The sequence below is a fragment of the Dromaius novaehollandiae genome, chromosome 2 (assembly GCF_036370855.1).
Source record: "Dromaius novaehollandiae isolate bDroNov1 chromosome 2, bDroNov1.hap1, whole genome shotgun sequence".
NCBI lineage: Eukaryota > Metazoa > Chordata > Aves > Casuariiformes > Dromaiidae > Dromaius > Dromaius novaehollandiae.
In genome coordinates this window covers 130,356,822-130,379,292 of record NC_088099.1, presented here as the reverse complement: position 1 = coordinate 130,379,292, position 22,471 = coordinate 130,356,822, and the positions used below count along the sequence as shown (strand labels likewise).

At 37.6% G+C, this 22,471-nt stretch overlaps 1 protein-coding gene across 1 annotated transcript in view; it reads left to right on the top strand.

Annotated features, from left to right (window-relative positions):
* Nucleotides 1-22,471, top strand: part of PREX2 (phosphatidylinositol-3,4,5-trisphosphate dependent Rac exchange factor 2) — a 183,957-nt gene that overhangs the window by 26,141 nt on the left and 135,345 nt on the right. The window contains exons 3-4 of the mRNA XM_026115194.2: nt 21,249-21,320; nt 21,395-21,517. Coding sequence (XP_025970979.2) covers nt 21,249-21,320; nt 21,395-21,517 — 195 coding nt within the window. The remainder of the gene's footprint in view (nt 1-21,248; nt 21,321-21,394; nt 21,518-22,471) is intronic.

Here is a 22,471-nt window from a genome sequence, read left to right as displayed (position 1 = left end):
CTAAATTTAGTTTCATTACTTCCGAATGAAGCCTAGGGTTTTTCAAAGACAAAGAGAATCTGAAGACCATATCCCGTTGAAATTCAATATGAATTAGAGATGAGATCCAATTAGGTGTCAGATATCCCTAATAGTAAGACTTCCAAATATTTGCACAGAAAATTGTTAACAAATGACTCCAGTGCAGAGTTCTCATGCTCTTACAGTTGATGTAATCAGGAGTGCAGTCTGCTCCTGATCCCCATGCTCTTTGCCAGCACCAAATGTCAGTGGTCTGAGATACAGGGTTCATTGTTATAGTATTTCCAGGCAAAAAAAAAAAAAAAAAAAGCACCCCAACCCCCCCAGTTATTTTTGTATCATCCTTCTCCACGCCACCATAAGCATCTATGAAAATGGAGGAAAATACTGTAATATTTTAAAAGCAAAATAAAATTTCAGGGGATTACAATGATTTTTAAACCAGGCATCACTTGGTATCATCATGTTATATTTAGGTTATACCTACAAGTAGTTCCACTGTAGAAGACTGTGCAAAGATGTAGTTGCGACATCCAGAAAGCATTAAGTCTATCCTGTACTGATTCAGTGTAATGATACTATGGTTATGATTAAAGTATTGTGTTTTTTTGGTTTTTTTGGTTTTTTTGCTTTGAGTTGGTTTAAAACAATAACCTCTGCTACTTGTCATAACACTCGTACAAAGCAAAGTTTTGTAGTTGTTGGAGTGCCTTCTTTGGACTTGGGAATGTTTTTCTATATCACTTTTTTTGTGTTAGGTGACACTTTAATCAGAGAGGTAAAAACTGGGAGAAATTTTGAATCTGCCAACTTTGAGGGTTTAAAACAATGCACATAGGTAAAGTTATTTCCTTAATACTCTAATTGATTCAGTTCCTTGAAAAGAAACTCAAAGAAAGGGATTTGTATTTTTATTTCACAGATCAATTTATGCTATGGTAAGTGAAAGAAAATCTGAATTTATGGTTAAACTTAATCAGCTCTGGCATTTGGTCCATATGCAGAATATTAAAATTCTTAAGTTTTTATTTCCTGTCCTAATCTTTCTGTAACTCCTCTTACAGTGTTGTTTTCTTATTTTTTACTTTTAACTAATAATGCTTTCTAATATATGACCCAGTGGGCAAATTCTGTTATACAGTGCCTTAAATTGAGCAATTTGTTTACTGTTGCAGCCTATCCCAGATTAGTGAAATGTGTCCGTACTGGTAAAATTTTTTAACTCTAAAATTTCTGGGTTATATATATACTTACAAATGTAGCCTGATATTCATTAACAGGTAACTGAGTAGATACTGCAAATGTTGGTGACTGAGGAAACTATACTAAGTGGTCTGTCTGTAGGACTGTGATCTTAGGTAGAGTGTTCAGGAAGGGCCCACCAGCTGCTACGCACAGCTCCTGGAATCCGGTGGAAGCAGTTAACTGTTAGTGTTAGTCTGAGAATCATTACTGTGTGACATGTTTTTTGTAAACTGTGGATTTTTCTTGTAGCTTCTTAATAATTAAAAAAACTGGAAGACGAAGATCTCTCCAAGCTATGCCATAAGCTGTCATTGCTCAAAACCTCACTTAAAAATCTCTTCATTTCAAAATCAAAAAACTTTACATAAAAATCCATTTAAAAACCAAAAAGTTTTTGGCCCTACGTAAATTCTTATATTATGCACACTATGATGAATGTCTTCCATTTATGTACTAATTGATGTGACTATTATTTATCACATGGTCTTTGCCCTTTCATCTTTTCTGCAGGAAGAAATGTGTGTGCACTGGAGTGTTTTGTTTCAGGAGGGTTGTTATGTCTTTTTGTGTAAATACTCTTGTTGCTATGTTCTTGTTAAGGGAATACAAAATCAAAGGAATGTGTTCCGCACTTCAAGCAGTTGACTAAGATAGCAATGTTCCTTATTTCCTGAAGGTGTCTCATGTGCAAACTTTGACCAGTCTCCAAGATTCTTCTTTTCATATGAATTTACTAGACTTTTACTTGCAGAAAGCTATATAGTGCCCAAAGAGTGGCAATGTCCATCATAACCATTAGACTAAAGTTTGCTGATCTATTATATATTCAAGGCCCAATCCATGTGTTCTCTTGAAACCATATAAAAATACTGCTGAAGGCTAGTATAGACAAGGTGAATAGGTGTGATGTTTCTGGGTAATTTTGCTAAAGAGTTATGTCTGTGTTCTGCAGTAGTTGCTGGTATTGGATACTGAAGACTTCCTATCTGGATATATTACAGTACCATAGATCTGTTGTGGGAATACAAACCTTAATACACATTCCAGTTGAACATACGTGAATTTAATAAATTATGTGGTTTAACTCCCCTCAATTTTAATCACCCTTTATGGAAATAGATCCTTTATAATTACATCTTTTCAGAACTTACTTTTCTTTGCAAAGAATGCTAGGTGGTTTTGTATATGTATAAGTTGTGCTTTGTCACAAATCTGTGGTACCATGCCTATTTTCCCTTTAGTTTATGCAACTATGGTATGAGGAAGAAGCTACTTAATGTTGCAAGAGTGTTGTGGAAGCTCAGTATACAGTTTGTGAAGTATTTCCATACAACTGGATGAAAGTGCTACAGACACGCAATCGCTGTTGTCCAAATACCAAGAAGCTGATGTTTTCTGTGTTTCTTGTCGTTGCTAATAATGAATAATAAAAAAAAAAGCATGCAGTAAACACTGAATATAGCGTGTGGCTAGATATGTAGCACTGAACTTCCAGGGGCCATTCAGAATGTAAACACAGAGCTTTTTTCTGTCTTTGATGGACACCTTAGAAGATCTTCTCAAGACAGTTGTGCCTCATTCACACTGCCTGGACAGTAGTGCTTGAGCAGGTTGATGTGGCAGAATACAGCAAAAGGATCGTAATACCAAACAAGGCTCACGTTCTGTTCTCTGGGGCTATCACCATTCTTTTGAAAACACTGCCTATAATCTTACAGTGATTTAAGGACTTCTTTTTTACAGGAGTTGGTATATTCCTTTAAGATTTCATTTGGATATTTTATATGACTTAGTCCAAAACTCTACATTTCTGGGTTGGTCTGCTTACTGGAAGCATAATTGACAAATGTGTGAAAGGAGATACAGTACAATCATGAATTCCCTGATGTTGTGTCACTGGCATTGAGTATGCTCTAGTGTGGCATAGATGAGAGTGTCCTCGACTTTCTCAGTTACCCGCCTCTTAGCTTTGAGTTCTCTGGTGTAATGCCTCTTTTGAGAAAGGAGTTCCTCTAAAATGGAAGAAGAGTTTGAGTTCCTGCTTGCAACAGCTTATTATTCTGGCTGCTTTCTCATGCTTTTCTGTGGGAATGAAGCTGAGTGAGATATTCTTCAGGCTTTTTTTTCCACAGAGCTTAGAAAGTGTTGGACTTCGAAAGTTCCTACAGCCTGACTATGTTGTGGGAGGGAAAAAGGCAGGAACATGCTGCCACTTTTTTCCACTGAGACTGAAAGAGCATATGAAGTACAGTAGTTGCAAGTTAAATTAATACATTTTATCAAGAAATACTCATCTCCAAAACCCTACATTAAATTCTGTGAAAAACAGTTATTTCATCACAATTATCTAATCACACATTTACAAGCTTTTCAGATCCAGATCTGCTATGTTCAGCATGCAGTCCTATGAGATAGATAGTGAGATAAACTCACTAAATGTCAGAGCCATAAATGTCACAGTTCAAGATATGAAACCTCAGAGTGCAAAATTAAAAAGATACATCATTGGCTTAGGCCCAGATTTAGTTTTACTGTTGTTTTTCACTGATATGTCTTCCGGAGTTTCATTTGGGATATTCTTGGCCTGCACCTACCCAACAGAAATGAGAATTTTACTGTTAAAATCTCATAACAGGTGATCTAAAATGCATATGATCATTAATATTAATGGCTTATTTTGGGTGTTGGATGAACTGCCTGTTACTGATGACAGCTGAGATACAACCTTTTCCAACAAAGTAAATGTGCAACATTTGGCTTATCACACTTTGGCTTGTATAGGCTTAGACTGAGAGTTCATGTCCAAAGAATAGGACTTCCTAAGAGTGTCCATCCAATTGAAAAATGAATGGCAGTATAGATAGTTTGCAAAATAGATTCTGCATTTCTAACCCAGTATAACCAAGCCAAGTACAGTTCAGCACTGATGTTTTATTTTTTGCTTAGAATAGCATTATTTAACATCATACAGATAGCATACTTAAAATTGGTAATGTGACATATTTAGGGAAAATACATGTCTGAATTCAGTTATTTTTCTGTGAGGTTCATCTCATGGCGTGAGTCCTACAGGAGCAGGACTAGACCATTCAGGTAGAATACGTCATTCATTAGGAAAGCTAAACCGGGAAGCAAACCTGGTATGCACAATGTCAACAACACCACGAAATCAGAAAATAAGAGCTCAGAACAGAATTTTCCCTCAACTGCACTTTCATTTTAATCATATCCTGACTGGTTGCAACTGTAAGGCCTGCTCATGTGAGAGAGTGCATTTAATCTCTATAATGTGATAGTCTAGCCTCCATGTAAGGTGGCTTGGCCAGCAAAAAGTTATTCAACTTTGTAACAAATTTGGGTATTTGAGAGTACATAGCAGAAGTTTTTACATTAAGATCCTAATGTGCATATATCATCTTTGGCTTTTGCCCCCCTCTCTGCTGTTAACCTCTTTCGAAAGCTCGGTCAGACTGGTTGATTAGGAAGTGTTCGCATGTTACATAGAGTTAGGAAAATTCTAAAGAATTGCTGAGCGGGAGCGTGTTATGAGGTCTTTCCAAATCTGTGTCCCAGTTTGGAAGAGCAAATAAAAGTACGGAATATTATGGGGTAAAGTTCAGTGTTTACAGAATGAGTACTAGTCCTGTTTTCTTGGACATAAGTAGTTACAAAAGTAGACACTTTTTTGTGAAGCAATACTAATCACTGTCACCTGTCTGCATACCCACTGTGTCTCACAGTGTATGTGCCATCTCTGGGCTTCTCACTCCAACCTACCTGCTAAAATTCTCAGTCCCTCTTCCTGTTTTAGTCCCTGAGAAAAGGCTTATGTCTTAGCCCCCTTTCTGGCCGAAAACATGCAGTGCAACCTGCTAGCTAACATCACATGGCCAGGCAAATTACATTGCCCATTAAATCCTCTGTGTATTTGCCTCGCAATGTGAGTTTCCAAAGGGAGCTCAGCCAAGAGCAGCTCTGTCTCTACTGTGGATTCAGATTCAGTTTTGCCCCCTGCTTTCTGCGCATGGAGCTGCCTTTCTTTCACTTGTCCATTAAGCCTGTTTCTTTGACAGTGATCTCTGCTCTAAGTCAGCAAATTATAAGTCCTGCCTATTTCTGACCGCTTACTCCAGTTCCAGAAGGATGCTGCTGTGTTGGGGCCTCCACCCTCCTTTGTTCCTTAGGTGAACTCCGATTTTTCAGAGTAGGCAGGAAATTCAGCTCTTTTCCTTTGGTCCATTTCTTTGGATGACAACGAAAAAGAAGTGTACTTGCCGACTAAAAGGATGGTTGAAAAACAATATCTGGATGTCACCCGTCCCTTTAGAAAATGAGACAAGCCCTGTGACGCTTCCAGGAGGAATTCTGTGTCTGTGAACTCGTTTCAACTCTCAGGACGGCATTATAAAAGATCTGGAAATTTCCACTGTCTGACATGACAGCTCTGTGTACTACACAGCTGTGCAAGATTGTCCTTAACGCCAAAGGGAGGCATCTCTGTAAGGGATTTCTGTTACGAGGGATGTTCAGTTTCTCTTCACTTTTCTGTTAAGTATGACCAATATGCCTATCTGCCCAGGATTCTGGGAGGAAAGTTTGCAGATATTTGCCATGTTATTGAGCTGGCTTGAAATCTTATTTCTGCTCGGTTGTCTTAGTCCTGAATGCCAGGCTTCTTCAGAGTGTAAAATGTGATGTGTGCTTATTGTGCTTTGCAGAAAGTGGCAGAGACTATGAAAGAGAGAAGGAAGCGTTCCCTGATATGAAATGACTTTGTGAGTTCTCTCATTATAGCGTGTGAACTCATGTTGTTCAGCTGATTATCCTGTTATAAGGGAGTTCAGTGTTCTGTGATGACTGTTACATTCTAGAAGTTGTTGCTTTAGGGTTGATCATTGAAAAAGGGCTTACAGAATCTGTGATAGGCATTTAAATTTTTCCCTGCCCTTTGTGTTGTAGGGTTAATCACATTTTCCCAGACTTGGAACAGATTAGCAAAAAAAGATAGGAAAATATCTGTTACTTAGTGAGCAGCATCCTGTGTTGTTCATCAAAGTGATGTCCTTGCTCCCGTGGCAGAATGAGTTAAAATGGTAGTGGCAGTACTAGGGCTGAGTCCGTATTCTGGATTTGTGATTTTCTTCTGCACGTGATTTGTTTATCTGTTGATGGTGTAATTCTGGAGAAGTACTGTATTAATGGAAAGGAAATTCCATAAAAAATGTTAAAAGTAGGATTAAAACATAATGTAATATCCATCAAATAGAGGCCTAATTCTAAACTTTGAATCGCTTTATTTGTTGAACCTGCGGTGGTTTTCTCTTTAAATACGAAAGGAACGGATGAACACTGTTACCTAGATATTTGCACTGTATGTGGTCAGTGAATGTCCAGTGTATTTAGGATATTTTCCATATAGGTGCTTTTTCCCCTTGCCCCTTTCTAGACAAACAAATCGAAGTTTGCTTTTTAACTTGGACTTGAGGGAGAATGTGGAGCTGTTTCTGCCCTAAAAATGTCCCGTGCAACTTCTTTGGTATGAGAAAGTATACTGGCTGTATAAGCCTGGTCAGTGTACAGGAACTTCAATGCTTGCCCTGTTTGGAGGATATGAGCAGAAAGAACAGGAACATGGAATCCAAACCCAACAAGCCAAATTGCAGTCAGCAAACAGGATGATCAACTTTCCGGAAGCTTGTAGTATTCTGCTCGAGTTACGCGTTCATGTATGTTCATGCATTCTGGAGCTCTGCTTTTTAACAAGAACAATAAATTCAGCAGTAAATACTACTGAATTACCAATTAGTTAGCTGCTGGAATTTATTTTTTGACAAAGATAATTGTTTGTGTTTTAGTTGTGTATTCTAGCTAGTTAAGTCCCTAGCAAACTTGACTAGCCCTTAATGCCGTAATTCAGCTATAAATATTTTAAGGATGTGGGCTGTTGTTGCTAGGTAATTGCCGTACTATTTTAAGATGAAAGGTGAAGGTCAAATCTCTTGGGAATGGTGTTTTTGTTTGTCTATAGAGATAGCATCCATTCTATAAATCATTGCACTGCAGTCTTCACGGCAGAAGAGGCTAGAAAAATATTTTAAAGTGAAGCACCAGCTCTTTGGAAAAAAAAAAGCTGGTGGAAAGTTTCTGAGTGTGGATTTGGTAACCTTACGTCGATACTTACCCCAGTTTCTGTCACATGCAACTGCAAAAATTAAAGTCTAGCAATTAGTTACTTTTTAACAGGCATTTTTGGGCAAATAAGATTACACCTGAAAGATGAAGCAATCTACTTTTCTTTTAGCTTCCTCCTGACAGGATTTCCGCCTGTGTAACATAGTGCCTGCTTCACTCGTGTGTGAGGTATTAATTCTTCCTCTGTTTGTGCTCCCTAATTTAAAGTGAACCTGTCTTCCCTGAAGTTTTGTTTCTTTTTCCTCCTTCACTTCTGGTAGAATTGCAAATACCGCACATCTAGAATGGCATTAGCAGTGAATATCTTGCCTCCCTGGTGCTGGTCCTTCCTGTGAACAGGTTCTAGGGGACGAAGAAAGGTGAAGAGGTTTCTAAGAGGATCATGTGCAGACCCAACATCTGTCAGACTTGGTCTTGGTTTCAGCTCTCCTCCTAAAGCTGTTCCCTAGCTATGATATTGCTACTAAAGCTATTCTGCCTGTATTTTGAAGATGTATCTACCAGTATGTTCATGCAGTGCCATGTCACATATACATCGAGAGCGCCGTGTTCTGTTCCTTAAAAGGGGGAGACTGGGCTTTGTAGTGTAGGAGCAGTACCTTGCGCTAATCAAGAAATGACGAGTGATGCATCACAAATCTGTGTATGGTCACAGTGACTTTTCTTCAGTTGATAGGCTTGGACATGGCTGACTGGCTCTAAGTTCATGCCTTTAGGCCTTTAGGTAAAGCAATCCACAGTGGTCTATTATGGACATGAGGAAAACTTGCAGTGGCATCATTTCCTCACCCAGGGTAAGGAATGCAGTATTCCAAACTATTGAAAATGCTAGGAAACAATATTTATTTCTGGCTTTTTGATTTCCTGATCCCACTAACACCCTTGTTGCCTTGTGTTGTTACTAGAAGTCTACTGTCTAGCTGTTTTGGGTTTGGAATGATTTAGACAAACATTTTTATTTCTTCTGAGAGTAGAAACCAAAAGTACCTTCCATCTCAGTCATTGGTTCACAATCGTTTCATGAAGCAAATAAAATCCAAAAAAAGTGTCCCATATCCTTGTGTGACCTTACGTGGGAAGACTCTGTAAGGCTTCAGTTTATTTGTATTATCAATGAAGTGTCTTGGTAAGCAACAGTATGTCTTGGTAAGTGCTTGGTATTCGGCACCATCAAATTCCAGTCGACTATTTACAGATGGCAGGTGCCACCAATATGCTGTGCTTGTACTTGTCTGCAGTTATGGTACAGGTTGCCTGGGGAGAGGGGTGATTCGCTTGGCATTGGGAAAGCTGAATATCTTTATGAGCTGTCCCTGTGGACTGTCTGGGGGTGGTAGTTGTTCAGGTACTATTTTTTACATAGGTAAAGTAAATTTAAGAAATCCCCCAATCCTTTCTGCTTCAAGTGGAGGCTGTTTTAAAGCTTTGAATTATATCCTAAAGAATGATGCTACACTTTAGGAAAAGGTAATTATGACCTCCGTGTGCATAACGTCCTAACATTCAAACAAAAAATCTCACCAAGGCAGCAACTAAAATTGAACTGTGATCAGATTTTTATCTTCTGTTCCCTTATAAAAATTAATGAACAAAACAAGTCATGCAATTTTTATGTGTTCCTGAAAAACACATGCTTCACAGAAGCTTCAGTGAAATTGTGCAATTATTCTGGGAGCTCTTCAAAGCTCAAGACAGATCATAGATCTGCATATGACCTACAAATGAGAGGGGCTGTGCATGAATAGAGAAAGGAGAAAAGAGAGGAGCAGTGAGAAAAGGAAGTCTGTGAGTGGGAAAGGCTTTACTCCAGAATGTAGAATGCATCTAGAAGGCAGGATCCAGAACCCAGAATGCATCTAGAATCCAGGCCTCTATTTCTTGTAATTATTAGTTTATTTGACAGTAAGGCAATCCAGCTCATGTGGACAGATTCAGTGTGGCTTTATTCCTGCTGATGATTGCTGCTGATGTAAATAGGCTCCTTTTATAAAACATGTCCTTCGTGATCATTGTACCCTTTAAGAAATGAAACCTTTGTAATGGACGTAAATGGAGTTTAGCATATACATATCCTGTGATATAATTAATGTTCAGCAGACGTTTAGATGCCAACATAAAGAAAAAAATAGTCAGGGAGCTAAAAAAAAAAAGTTATAAGTTATCAAAAGTTATCATTTTGGATAGTTACGAGTCAGTAAAGAAATAAAAGATGGAATATCCTCTGCATTTTCACAGTTGACACATCTCATGAATCAAATATAAGCCAGAAAAAATTTACGATTAATGACACCATTTCCATGGAAATTGGCTCATAACCATGTAAGCAGCTGAAAACTCACAAGGTCAGTTCATGACAGGCAGTAGGGACATGTAAAAATCTTTTGTTTGCACAAAGCTGTGTGTCAATAAAAGTAACTTAAACCTTGGTATGGTTGTATTTTTTTTGGAATGGAGTTAAGACAACTAACATTGGCATCTAATCTTCAGAAGCCAGTACTTTTCTCATTTACTATTTTTCTCTATATTTTTGTCCTGGTACGAAGTCAAAAATTTGTTTTTCAAGCCAGTCTGCATGACTTGCATTGCTGTAATTAATCATGCTTTGTTCCATGGATGATAAAAAGAACAATTTTTAAACACTTAAATATTTATTCAGAAATGGGAGTATGAAGTCCCAAAACATATAAGTATACATAGATCAAAAGTGTACCACCACAGTGTTTCTCAAATACCTATTTTTTCAATAAATAAATGGATTTTAGAAAAATACTTCTAATTTTTAAGCTGAGTTTTAAGCCCATTTCTTTTCATTAAAACATCTTAGATGGGGAGCCAAGACTGGTTGTAATTTAATCCTTTAGGGCTGCAGTAAGATCCAACTGAATGGATTGCTGTGCTTTCATTGAATGTCAGATTCCTGTGGGATCCTGAATTAGGAATGCTGGGGATCTGCCCCTGCAAATCTGAGAGCTAATACTGTGACAGTATTAGCAATCTAAACCTCAGTTTACTGTTGCAGCCAGTGTATATCTTCCAAAGTAGATTAACTGTTCAGTTTAGTTGGTTCAACCTATCTAGTGTTGATCATTTCCCAAGAAAAAGGTGAAGTTTATGCAACATATGCCAAGAAGAGAAGCAGAGTTTATCAGACTTTTATTAACAAAGGTATGTGGTTCAACCTCGAAACTATTTTTTTTTTCAAACCTTCCTGCCTTAGGTAATTACCTAAGGAAATATTCTTTTAAGCAGTTTTGATTCACACTTACGGGTGAATTCATTCTTTTGTGATGCCCTGGGAAGAGTTCATTTACTAGTTGACAACAAGATTCCATTTTTGTTCAGAATTCCTTTCATTTGGTTTCATTGCCATCCTCAGACAAAAATGGTGTAAGATGCAAGTGCAATAGAGGGTGCTTTTCATACCGTTAATGTAGCTTGAGTTTTGTAGACTAGATATTTCCTGATTTTCTTTTTTTTGTGCTTGCATTTGTATCATAGTGTTACATTATATTTAACATTCTAAATGTTTAAAAGCAATAGTAGGAGTTTTAAGTTTAAGGAAATATTAAAGATTTGAAGTTGTTTTTTACAGGTATGCAGTAGGACTGTACTTCTCTATCAGACCATGAGATTTTCTATGGCCTGATTATACAGCAAGACTCAGTATTATTCTATCCATAAATTGTTTGTTTGCATAACAGCATGTCTGTTTATATGATTTTTTTAATACTCACCACTGTCACAGGTATTAAAACTAAATTTATTTCTGGTTAAAAAAATACATTATAGATGAAATTCATTACTGTCCTATTTATAAACAGATCCAACTGCCTGTTTGAATTCTCTTGCCAAGAAGATCCAGTTTTCCACTGAAGTTTTAAAAACTTAACAATCTTTCCAAAAGGAAGACGAAAAAGTATTAAAAGTTCAAAACCCCATAATTTCAGCAGGGCAGGCATGTAGGATATCTGCTTTATTTATCTGCCTGAATTCAGACATGCCCTCAGGAACATTTGTATCAAAAACAACTGTTCTGCAAGTCTGTACAGAAGGAAAATTGGTCTTAAGAAAATTCTGCTGTCAGAATGTACAAGCGTGGGGTATATAATTCCAGATTTTACAATAATTGTAGGTAGGAGAGGGCTTTTCTGAGCTTCAGAAATTCTCAGCTTCTAAGTTTCATACACTTCGAGGAGAGGCGAGAGTATATGTACCTGAGACACCATTATCAGGAAGTTTTTCAAAAGTAGCCTTATTGAGACTTTGAGATATGGCACGTAACTGTTGCATGGAATGATGCATTGCGGCATATGATTCTGTTAATTTTGTACCATATAACCATAACAGCACATATCTAAAGGACACGAGATAGGAATTAGAGATAGGTATCCCAAACATAGGGATAAGTGTGCCAATTTGGAGCTGGTTAGAAAAGACACTGGTTAGACTGGTTAGAAAAGGATAGAGGAACTTAAATGGGATGTCCCTGCTTCTCATTTGTGGTCAGGAAGGCACTCTTTGTACATACTAAACAGTTTCCCTGTAGGTTTTGTGGAGAATTGGAATTGGGATAGAAAACTGCTGTTTGATACTCTCTCTGCTTCACATTTTTTTTGACATAAGTGCATACAGAAATGGCAGCCAGAAATGGCACTGAATATTGTTTGAGAAGTATACTTTATTTATACAACTTTTGCAATAAAAATTGTAAATTTCCCTCATACTCTAATTCCTAATTAGCATCTACCCACATTAAACATAAAATAATCTAAAAATTAAAGCCTGTGCAATATTAGGAAAAAATGTGTTACAGTAGAGTTATGTTTTGGAAACTGAGCATATAAAAAGGGTACAGTGGCCTTCCATTTTGATTGCCTGTCAGTGATTTCAGGCTTTCTCATTTTACAGGTAAAGAGTTGTTTGCTTTCTATTAGGTGTTTGCCTTAAGCACAGAGAACTTGCTGGTTCCTTTTCATTGGTGCTGAATCAGCTTTTCTTGCTGATTCAGGTGATGTAAGGACTAAGCTTTAAGACTCAGTTCTAAAAGGGAAGATGTGTTATTTCAGATTTCCTTCTCCTAAATGGTGACAAAGATTATGCCTGTCTTAATTCTGATGGTTATTCAGAAAAGACTCAAACATGTTTTCAGACATCCGTATGAACTTCAGAAAAGTAAAGAAGTGAGAAAATTTGCAGAAAATGGCTTTCTTTTCTTCTAGCATTTTCAAGATTTCTATTACATCTCAAGTTGGATCAGAAAGCAAACAAAAACATTCTTGAAAAGGGGGCATTTGAGACATGGATTTTTCTCATCTTGACCATTTTACACTTTTTGAAATTCATGAGTTGCTTTAAGCTGAAAAAAAATTATGCATAGAATTTAAAATGTGTATCCAAAATGTTTCTGAAATGATGAATTCTTTCTAAAGAAATTTTTTAGAAAAGTCATCATTTTGGGAGCAAAAATTAGATAAAAATCCCAAATCTATAAAAACTAAGTTTGTGGTTTCTTTTTTAATTATGATTGCAATTTAGTAGCAATATGTTGTTATTTTGAGACCTAAAATTTCTTTGAGGCATCTTGGCTTTTTGTTTTGATTTGCTGGTAAGGAACACAGCTGAATTCACTCGATAGATTTACTAGTAAGGACCTAGTGTTCTGTAAATTCAGGAAACTGCTAACTTTTATGAGAGGTAAAGTTTATAGATATTTCTTTTCTATTCCCACTTGTGTAATATGAGATCAGTTGTATGAGTAAAAGAATATTATTCGGTTGGTAAGATATACCAAGAGGACCATATGATATATTATCAGAGGGAATTTCATATACATGTGAATATTTTTCAGTCCAAAATAACTTTTTCTTACTTGAGGAAACTACAAAATACAATAAAGATTAATCTTATTCATACTTCTTCAGAAACATATGCTGAAAATGTGTTTTTTAGATCTATTTTTTAGTAGAGAGCAAACTCTGTATTGCTGTGTCCTCTTGGTACTGCTTCATAAGATGCCATTTGAATTACAGGACCAAATTGTGAAGTCTTTATTCATACGGTTGTTTGTTTGGTGTATTTGTCTGTTGCAAGGTATTCCAAATTTCACGTGGCACAGGTAAATCCATCTTTTCCCCTTTCCCTTCCAGAAAATTTCCTTTAATGATCCTGAGACTGGAATTGTTTGCATTTTTCATGGAATTAGAAAAGGCCTAACTACCATCATTTACCCATATTGCATAAATACTGAAAATGTTTGCTGAAAACGTTAAGCAGACTGCCTGCTACTCATCACAGAATCACAGACTGGTTGAGGTTGGAAGGGACCTCTGGAGATCATCTACTTCAAGCCCCCTGCTCAAGCAGGGTCACCTGCACATTGCCCAGGGTTGCATCCAGACGGCTTTTGAATATCCCCAAGGATGGAGACTCCACAACCTCTCTGGGCAAGCTGTTCCAGTGCTCTGTCACCCTCACAGTAAAGAAGTTTTTTCTTAGATTCAGACAGAGCTTCCTGTGTTTCAGTTTGTGCCCGCTGCCTCTTGCCCTGTCACTGGGCACCCCTGAGAAGAGTCCGGCTCCATCCTCTACACCTTCCCTTCAGATATTTCTTCTCTTCTCCAGACTAACAGGCCCAGCTCTCAGCCTTGCCTTGTATGAGAGATGCTCCAGTCCCTGGCACACAGATAGGTGTTACCCCTTAGGCCAGTATATGGTTTCTTCTCTAAAAGTTCTACTTAAGCTATATTTTAGTCAAGAAAAATTTTAGATTATCTTCTAGCAACTTTTTGCACATACTTCAGCTTATTACAGTATGGATGAACCAGTCTGACAGCCAGCCTCTGAGTTGGCAGTTCACTTAGATATTTTCTTAACTTTAAGCATGTGAATATTTCCATCATTATTTGTCAACAAAATTTGTATTTAACACTAAGAAAATACCTACACCTCAGAAAACCAATTTCCAAAAATTAAGATATTAGATATGGGTGAGACAGTATTTCTTGACATCTGAGAAGAAAAGGGAACAGAAGCTTTCTGATTTGGGTGAGGAAAAGGTGGTACTAACTCTTATGCAATGGTTTCAGTACAAGAAAGAAGGGGGAGACCATGTGTCTGACTTCCAGCATGGCTGAGAGGAACTCGACATGGACTCTCAATCTCCTGCCTTCATCTACTGTAGAGCTGAAAGGAAGGAGAGGAATCAAAATTGAGAACACAATCATAGCTTAGAGAGAAGGATTTGAATGTGGGGGAGAATAATTTAGAGAACGTGGATTTCAGAGGAGGAGGCTGCGAATTAGGAATCTCAGTGGGCATGAAAAGGTGTGCAGTAGAGAGAAGTTGAAAAGTGCTGTCAGTGACTAGGGAAATGCAGAAGAGGTGAGTGAAATACAGGACAGGGTGAGAAAAAGGTTTTATTATTCTTGGAAAAAAGTTTCTGATATGACAGAGAATTTCAGCAGAAAATCAAAAATTATAAAGGAAAGAGAGAATCATGATGATTGCCACAAAATCTGGCAGCATCTTCATCATGTGTGAACTGGTTTGAAGGTCCATGTCTCTTTAATGCAACCAGCTTTCATGTGTGTTTCCACTTCTAAGAGTTCATGTTTACTTTAAGAAAACAAGTCAGGGGGACTCTTTCAGACACATAGATCCACTGTTGGGATATTTGAATGGAGAAGGGAATCATTTGGTCAGTTGTGAATGGAAAGGAAACTAGCACTGGAATGAAAAGTATTCCAGATGTGGTACATCTATTCCCCTGTCTTTATAGAGAGCAGGTTCTGAAGCCAGCTTTGAAAGTGGCTCTAGGTACAGCAGGGAGAAACAATATATCTGACCTTGGCTGATACGCTGTCTGCTGCTTGCAATTCATCAGTACTGCAGGCAAGTTAGGAGAAACAGGTGGTGCCTCAGCTGGTGAATTGCTGGAGAAAGAAGAAGAGTCTTTTTGTTCGGTATCAGAAGCCAGCCTGATTAGCTATTGCTGCTGCTCCTGGCACAGGTTAACGGGAAGAGGAGGGGAAACACACAGTGCTTCCCTGCAGCTGCTGTTGCTGCTGGACTCTTCTCTATTGGAATTGTTTTTTGTGGCAAAATCAAGCGAAAGTGCTTCAACAAAAACAGCGTGGCATTCTTCGGGGACCAGGAATCTGAGATGCATTAATTATGCTGTGCAGAAATTCAGACCGATGGGCAAAATACTAACTCGATGTTTGTGAACTGAATTGGCCATAGTAAGAAAATACGTTTGGCTAGTCCGCTATTATCTTGAGCAGTTCTTTTCCCAAGTATTTCCCCATGCTGTTGCTAGTATCATTTTGAATATTGTGGAAAGCGCAAACTGTTTTCTACCACACAGCATGTCTATAGATGCATTAAGAGTGTAAATAGAAAACACAAAAACATAAGTATTTTAAATCTGTATTTCTTGTGATCAGAAGCCTGTTGGCATAGACATATTTATATAAATTCTAACTTACGAACATTTTCCTTATGTCGCGGGTTTTTTTAGGGTTTCATCTTTGGCACCGTGGAAAATTAGATTTTGTTCAAGTTTTAACATTTGAAATATCTTTTTAGCTTTATTCAACAGGATTCAGTGTGTTAGATTGGGCACTTCAGCTGAATTGGATTTTCAGAAAGTGGAAATACACAGGAAATGACACTATTAAAGATATATACATTTTTGCAGTCTTGTTTTTTATGACATCATAAATGTTAAAGTTGTTATAATGTTAAAAGATCTAAGAGAAAAATGAAGTGACTTTTTCTTTAATTCTTCTTTTATGAGGAAATGAATATTTGTTTGTTGATTCATGAAGGAAGATTGCTTTTAGCAAAATAGTTATGTATTTTATGATCCATGTGCTCTGACATAATTTCAGAACTTTATTTCTTATCTTTCAGAAAGGTGAAAACTCTTCCTGACCTGCAGGTCTTCTTAGGCAGATTTTCTTTGTTTTTCCTGATTTCATTCCAGATGTTAGAAAAGTCATTTGTGCTGTTGGCAGCTTCTTGCACTAACTGTAGTGGTGTTTTTCTTTTTTCAACAATGCACAGAGCAACTGTGATAAAAAAGATGTAATTTGATTTTGATAAGACCAGAAGTAACATCCCCATAGCAGGAACTCAGTGCGTGTTCTCTGTGTAACACACTCAGTCTCAAAAAACAGCAGCAGGTCAACAGGCAGGCAAACATGTTCGTGTTTAGTCAGTATAATGAACAGACTTGAGTTTGGGCGGGTTTTTTTTTTTTTTTTGATTCTTTAAATTAGTACTTTCAATAACAAACTTGCTCCTCTTTCCTCTTGGTCTGGTCTTTTATATTTAGAATTCTCCTCCTGGTGTTCAGCAAAGTTATTCCTCCGGGATGTTTCATGGAGATACCTTTTTCAACTCTGAATTCAGGAAATCAGAGAGATGGCAGAGAGAGCAATAGATAGGGGTAGATAGATCTCCATTTGCAGTGCTGCAAGGGTGAATCCATATACTGTAGCAATTTGACCAGAATGCTAGTAGTGCAAGATGAAAACGTAGAAAATGTTTTTTGTGTTTAAAATATTCTGCTCTACAGTTCCTTGAGAAAACTAGGGATTGAAGGTAACTTAAGATAAACTCTGGAATCATCTTGAAAATTTTTAGGGAAGCTAAGGGTTGCTGTCTAGATTACTTCTTCTGAAATCCTGGAATACACTGGATTAGGCATTACTCTGCATGTGCTTGATGCTGTGCTAAGAACTGTGCTAATGCTGATACATCTTGAGAAGTAACCTCAGCAAGACTTGTAGTATTCTCCAGGTAACAAAGATCAGTCATGATTTATTGTCATGTGTGCATGATAAATGAAATTTCAGTAAGTTTGAGTTGATTTTTTTTAATAAGTGTGGGAATCATGGATGCAAACTGTTTGTTACAGTTGTTTGCTCAGTCCAGGAGCTATTTAGCTGTGTCATTGCAATTTGTAATGCTTTGCTCTTTCATGCAATCTGGTGCTCCATAATGAGTCTGCACTTTGAGCAGCAGACTTTGATTTGTGGTAAAACCTGTAGAAACTACTTAGTGCAATTTCACAGATGTTTCTGACTTCTTTTGTGTCCAGTTCTATAGTGATTCATAAATTCTCTGAGATCTGTAGTTTACTTTTCTTTTATTTTTTACAGTTTTTTCTATAATTATTAATGCTGTATGTATTATACCTTGAAAAGCTTCTATAAACTTTTTTTTTCCTATTAGCTCTGCAGCTGTCAATTCCTTAATAATTTCTGGGCATCCTTGTTCCTTTTCATGTCTACATTGACATTCCTCCTTAAAGTTGTTTCTACAAAAGGTCTGCCTCATCTTTGCTCACTGATTTTGAAAAACAGTTCTTAGCTGTCTTCAGTTGATATTCTACAGTCTTTTGAATAGTGATCTGTCCCTCAGACCTATAGTATGTTCATACAAGTTCAGTGACGCTAATTTTCCATAGTCACAGTGCTGGATTAAGGTTATCTAGCACTGTAACAAAAGCAATTACTGACTCAGCTGTCTCTCATTTTGGAACTGAAATTGTGTCTGATCTAGAATTACATTTTGACATGGCATGAAATGCTTGCTGAGTTCTTGATTAACTTCATTGAGCAGTTTCAACTCCGTGGTTGTAAGGCTTTCGGAAAGGGCAGTAAGCTCTCTTGCATTGGACAGAGCAAGGTATTAACTTGTTTCTTCTCTGATTGCTGATCTAAACCAGAAGCCTGACAACACACTTGGCATCTGATCGGCCAGAATGGCAGTCTTTCAGGGATTATTCCTTCACAGCAGCTATGCTTCAGAGCCCCTGCAAATCATGTTCTGGTAGAGACAGCACTAGGGAAAATGCTATGTTAAACAAAGCCCCTTCTGGTGTTTTGTCAGTAGTGATGAGTCATACACTAATGCCACGCTGCCATTACCAGATGATCGCAAAGCTATTAGTGATAGTCATGGTGTCCACCCCTGCTACACATGTGCCCCTTCTCCACCTTCCTGTCTGATGACAGCCATCCATTCTAATTTGCAAAGGCCCAGAGCAGAGGTGTTGCATAAGGAGACAGCAGTGTCTCTGGCTTCCAGAAAAGGAGTTGATAAGGGAGTTGTGCTGCAGTAGGGCTTTAGGCATCATAGAAACATGGGGAACATCCAGAGTTTTCAGCAGTGCTTTGCACTGCTCACCACACACGTGGCGAAGACCACCAAGGGTGGATCTGGATGGTGAGAGATGGAGGGAGAGACCTCCATCCCTATGTGCCCCCGCCAAATTCTGTCTCACCACTCTTCTAGAAAAGGTGAGATTATTCTGATCATTTAGTGATACATGTGGTTTTGTAGTATTTCATGTAAGTTTTCTGGACGATTCAAATGGTCTCATCCATTACTTTGTGGGACACAGTGTTATGAATTTTGGGGGAAGCAAATGTACACTGATGTGGACCTATCAGTGTCTTGTCTACTCATTTCCAATGTCTTGTACCACCACAGCAGTTCTCTTTAGGGCCTCTGTATTTTAGGCCTCCTCTTAGCCTATTTTCTGTTAGTTTTCTGCAGTTTTGATATAGCTGAGTTGACTACTGGTTGTCTTTCCCCCCCCTTCTCTTTTTCTTTGGGAGGCAGGGGTATGTGGTGGGGGGAAGGTGCTGTTGGAAAGCAAAAGAAAAGGCAAACAAAAGATCACCTTGCACAAATAGCTCATGTGGACTTGGTGAAGTTAGACAACAGCTGGCAAATGTGTAGTTAAAAATGGCTTCTTGGCTACTCCTGCTGTATAAGTGCAGCAACATAACATATGAGCTGGTGTTAAGTTGCTGGAAGGGGCTAAAGTCATCTTAAGCCTCCCTACCTTAACTAGGGACCTGTGTCTGGGTTTTGTGGGAGGATGGATTTTACTGGATTCAGTTTCCAATAACCTCTGCAGATGAGAGATCTGCTGTAGTGTTGCTTGTATGAATGGGAATCTGTTTATTGCGGTTAATGTATACTCTTTGACCGTATGACTCTTGGCTAGTAATCAGTCAAGAATAACTAATGCCCCAGCTCCCAGATAATTTTCTCAGTTTTGCATTCGGCCAGCTAAATACTCACCTTCCTTCAGCATTACAGGAAATGATGATATTCTGGGAAAACATAAACACTGATGAGCAATGTGTTTGTTCTATGGGGAAATAACATGAACAGAGAGAGATTATAGATAGTAGAAATAGACATGATTTTAGAGGTGATTCTTCTGTGGCTTATTTTCCAACTTTCAGTTGTAAAGTGTATTTAATGCTGTCAGATGGTTTAGTGAAAACAGTGTCTCAAAAAGGAATCGAGAGTCATACAGTTAAATAGGTGTTCACTATACACGGGATTGGCTGTGCAGTGTATGGCTGATCCACACACAAATATACATTTGCCTAGCGTGGATCTTCATAGTGGGTAAGGGAATAAAGGGCCAAAGTCCACCTTCAGTTAGCTGTTATAAATGAATTAATGGATTTTTTTAACATCAATAAAACATTAGGAAGAAAGCACAAGTAGTCAGGAAAAAAGCGGTTTTTAAGGACTGTAGAAAATGATGTGAAACATTAAACATGCTGGCAATATTCCAAACCTATTTCTATTTATGTCTTGTATAACTAGATTTGTCTCTTCAGTCACACACACACACACACAAAAAATGTTCCTAGCTACGTAGTCGTTTTCAGCAGTGAAAGGAACACTACTTGGGAATGAAAATGTTTAAGTCCCAGCAGAGAGTAAAAAGGGATACTGTGAGTGCTATCCTTCCAAACAGGGCTTATTTATTGTCTCTTTTATGGAATTTGCACCACATCAGAATTTAGATGAGTTTGTATACTGTATACAATACACAGTGACTTGAAGCTAAATCGTTACGAAAGAAATGACATTTGTGCAACTGTGGTGCCAGTTTTTGATGGCTAAAGAATATGCATGTCCATGTTAAGAATTAGTGATGTAAGATTTTAGTCTTCAGTATGTAGATATTTTCAGAATGTACCTTAGTCATTTGTAAAAGAATGAATTTGTAAATATTAATGATAAACTTGTTATTTGGAATGTGATTTATTTCATTTGGAAATGACTCTTACTGTACATATCTTGTTGTTGTTATTTCCAATTCTTAAAAGTGAAATATAAGAAAATATACTGTTTTGGTATTTCATTAATGGTATTACTAACTTCTGATTTGATCCCCAAAAATGAGATTGTTGGGGAGGGAGACTGAATGTTTTCATAAGCAGAACCAGGTGTAGCTGACAGTTGTTTAAGCCAATTTACTGTACAATAGGTTTGATTACTAATATGTCAGAAATCTTGCTTGTGGTTACTATGGTAAATATTACACTTCTTAATAGTATCTCAAGACTAGTTTTGATTTAGAAATTAAGGGCTCATTTCTGCTTTTCTTGTAGTAAATTTAAAAAGTGCTAGTGCTAGATTTTGAAAAAGACTCATTTTGCTCTTGCCTGATTGTAGTATGAGTGAAATTGTCCCTCAAAGAATGTTCAGTTTTTCAGTTTCATTAATATTGCACTGTTTAGCTCTTTTCACACTCTGTGTAGATAGGATTTTATATCATGTTAGGATAAAAGAGTTACTAGATGCTTTATAAGTAAAATATTTGTTTGAAATTCAGAATAATATTCTAACGCACTTCTATAACCAACGTGTAAGAAAGTTGGGAAGCAAATTACAAGCGTAAAATGCCAAAAGTTGTTCTAATCTTTCTGAAATAATGGTTTCCTTGTTTTTCTTGTCTCGTGCAGGCTTTCCTTCACCGAATGATCCAGTGTGCAACAGCCAAAGTGGATAAAAATGTCACAGAGGAGACAGTTAAGGTTAGTTTTCTAATTGCATGTTCCTTTTCTTTTATATCTATTGTTTTATTTATGTATGCTTTATTCTTTTACAGATGTTGTTTTCAAATATCGAAGATATCCTTGCAGTTCACAGAAATTTCCTGTCTCTGGTAGAGGAATGCTTGCAACCAGAACCTAATGCACTGCATGAAGTGGGAACTTGCTTTCTTCATTATGTATGCTACCTTTTATTACAGCCTTTTATTTCACTTGTTTTTCCTTTCTGGTTGTTTTTATTAATTACTGACATGGTGGTGAGTGTACAAAGTCAGGAGGACAAATTATGACTTGATTGCATAATTAAGAGTACTTTAAGGTCACTTCTTGTTTACTGTCATTGCCTGTCCCCCCCCCCCCCCAAAAAAAAAAAAAAAAAGGCAGGGACAGGTAAGGGAATGCTGAGGTGCTATAGCAGTGTAACTCTGGCCTTGGGATGGGCAGGGGCTGTGGCACCTGCTGGGCCCAAGGGTTGTGTCTTTCAGTAGAGCTCGTTTGGGTGTACGTCCCTGCTGGGTAACATGCTTTAGAAGTGGATGTCAGCCAAGGCTGACACACATAGTCCTGGAGGATGGGGGAAGCTTTCTGGTGCCAGTATGTGAGCTGGTGGAATGAGGAAAAGATGAGTATGAGATGGGGACAATAATAATAGACTTAGGTTTAGTTCCCCTTGATTCTACACAAAAATGTGAATATTTAGCAAAGAATTGTGTTGGTTGGATAAAATGCTTCTATGGTTCTTGACTGTGAAGATATTTTACTTCTTACACCTCCAGTATGTTTGTATGTCCTGTAGCAGTTACCTTCTAGCAGCATTATTTTTCCTGTTTGAACACAAGGATATCATTGTTACAAACCTCTGCAAAATGAGGACCAGTTAGTTTGTTTTCCGTCATGGGCCTAAGAAAAAGTCTAGGTTTCATTCTTCTCTGTGCTTAGAGTGGCATTTGTTTGCTAAGTCTATATTTATTCATTGTGGAGCAGAAAATTGTTAATGGTTAGTGGAAAAAATTTGCGGAAGTGGAGTGACAAGTTTTTGACTATGCAGAAGTGTGGATCACATTTGCAAACAAGTGTGCATGCATAACAGGTAATGATGTCTGCAAATATGGAACTAGTTGTGCATTTTCTTA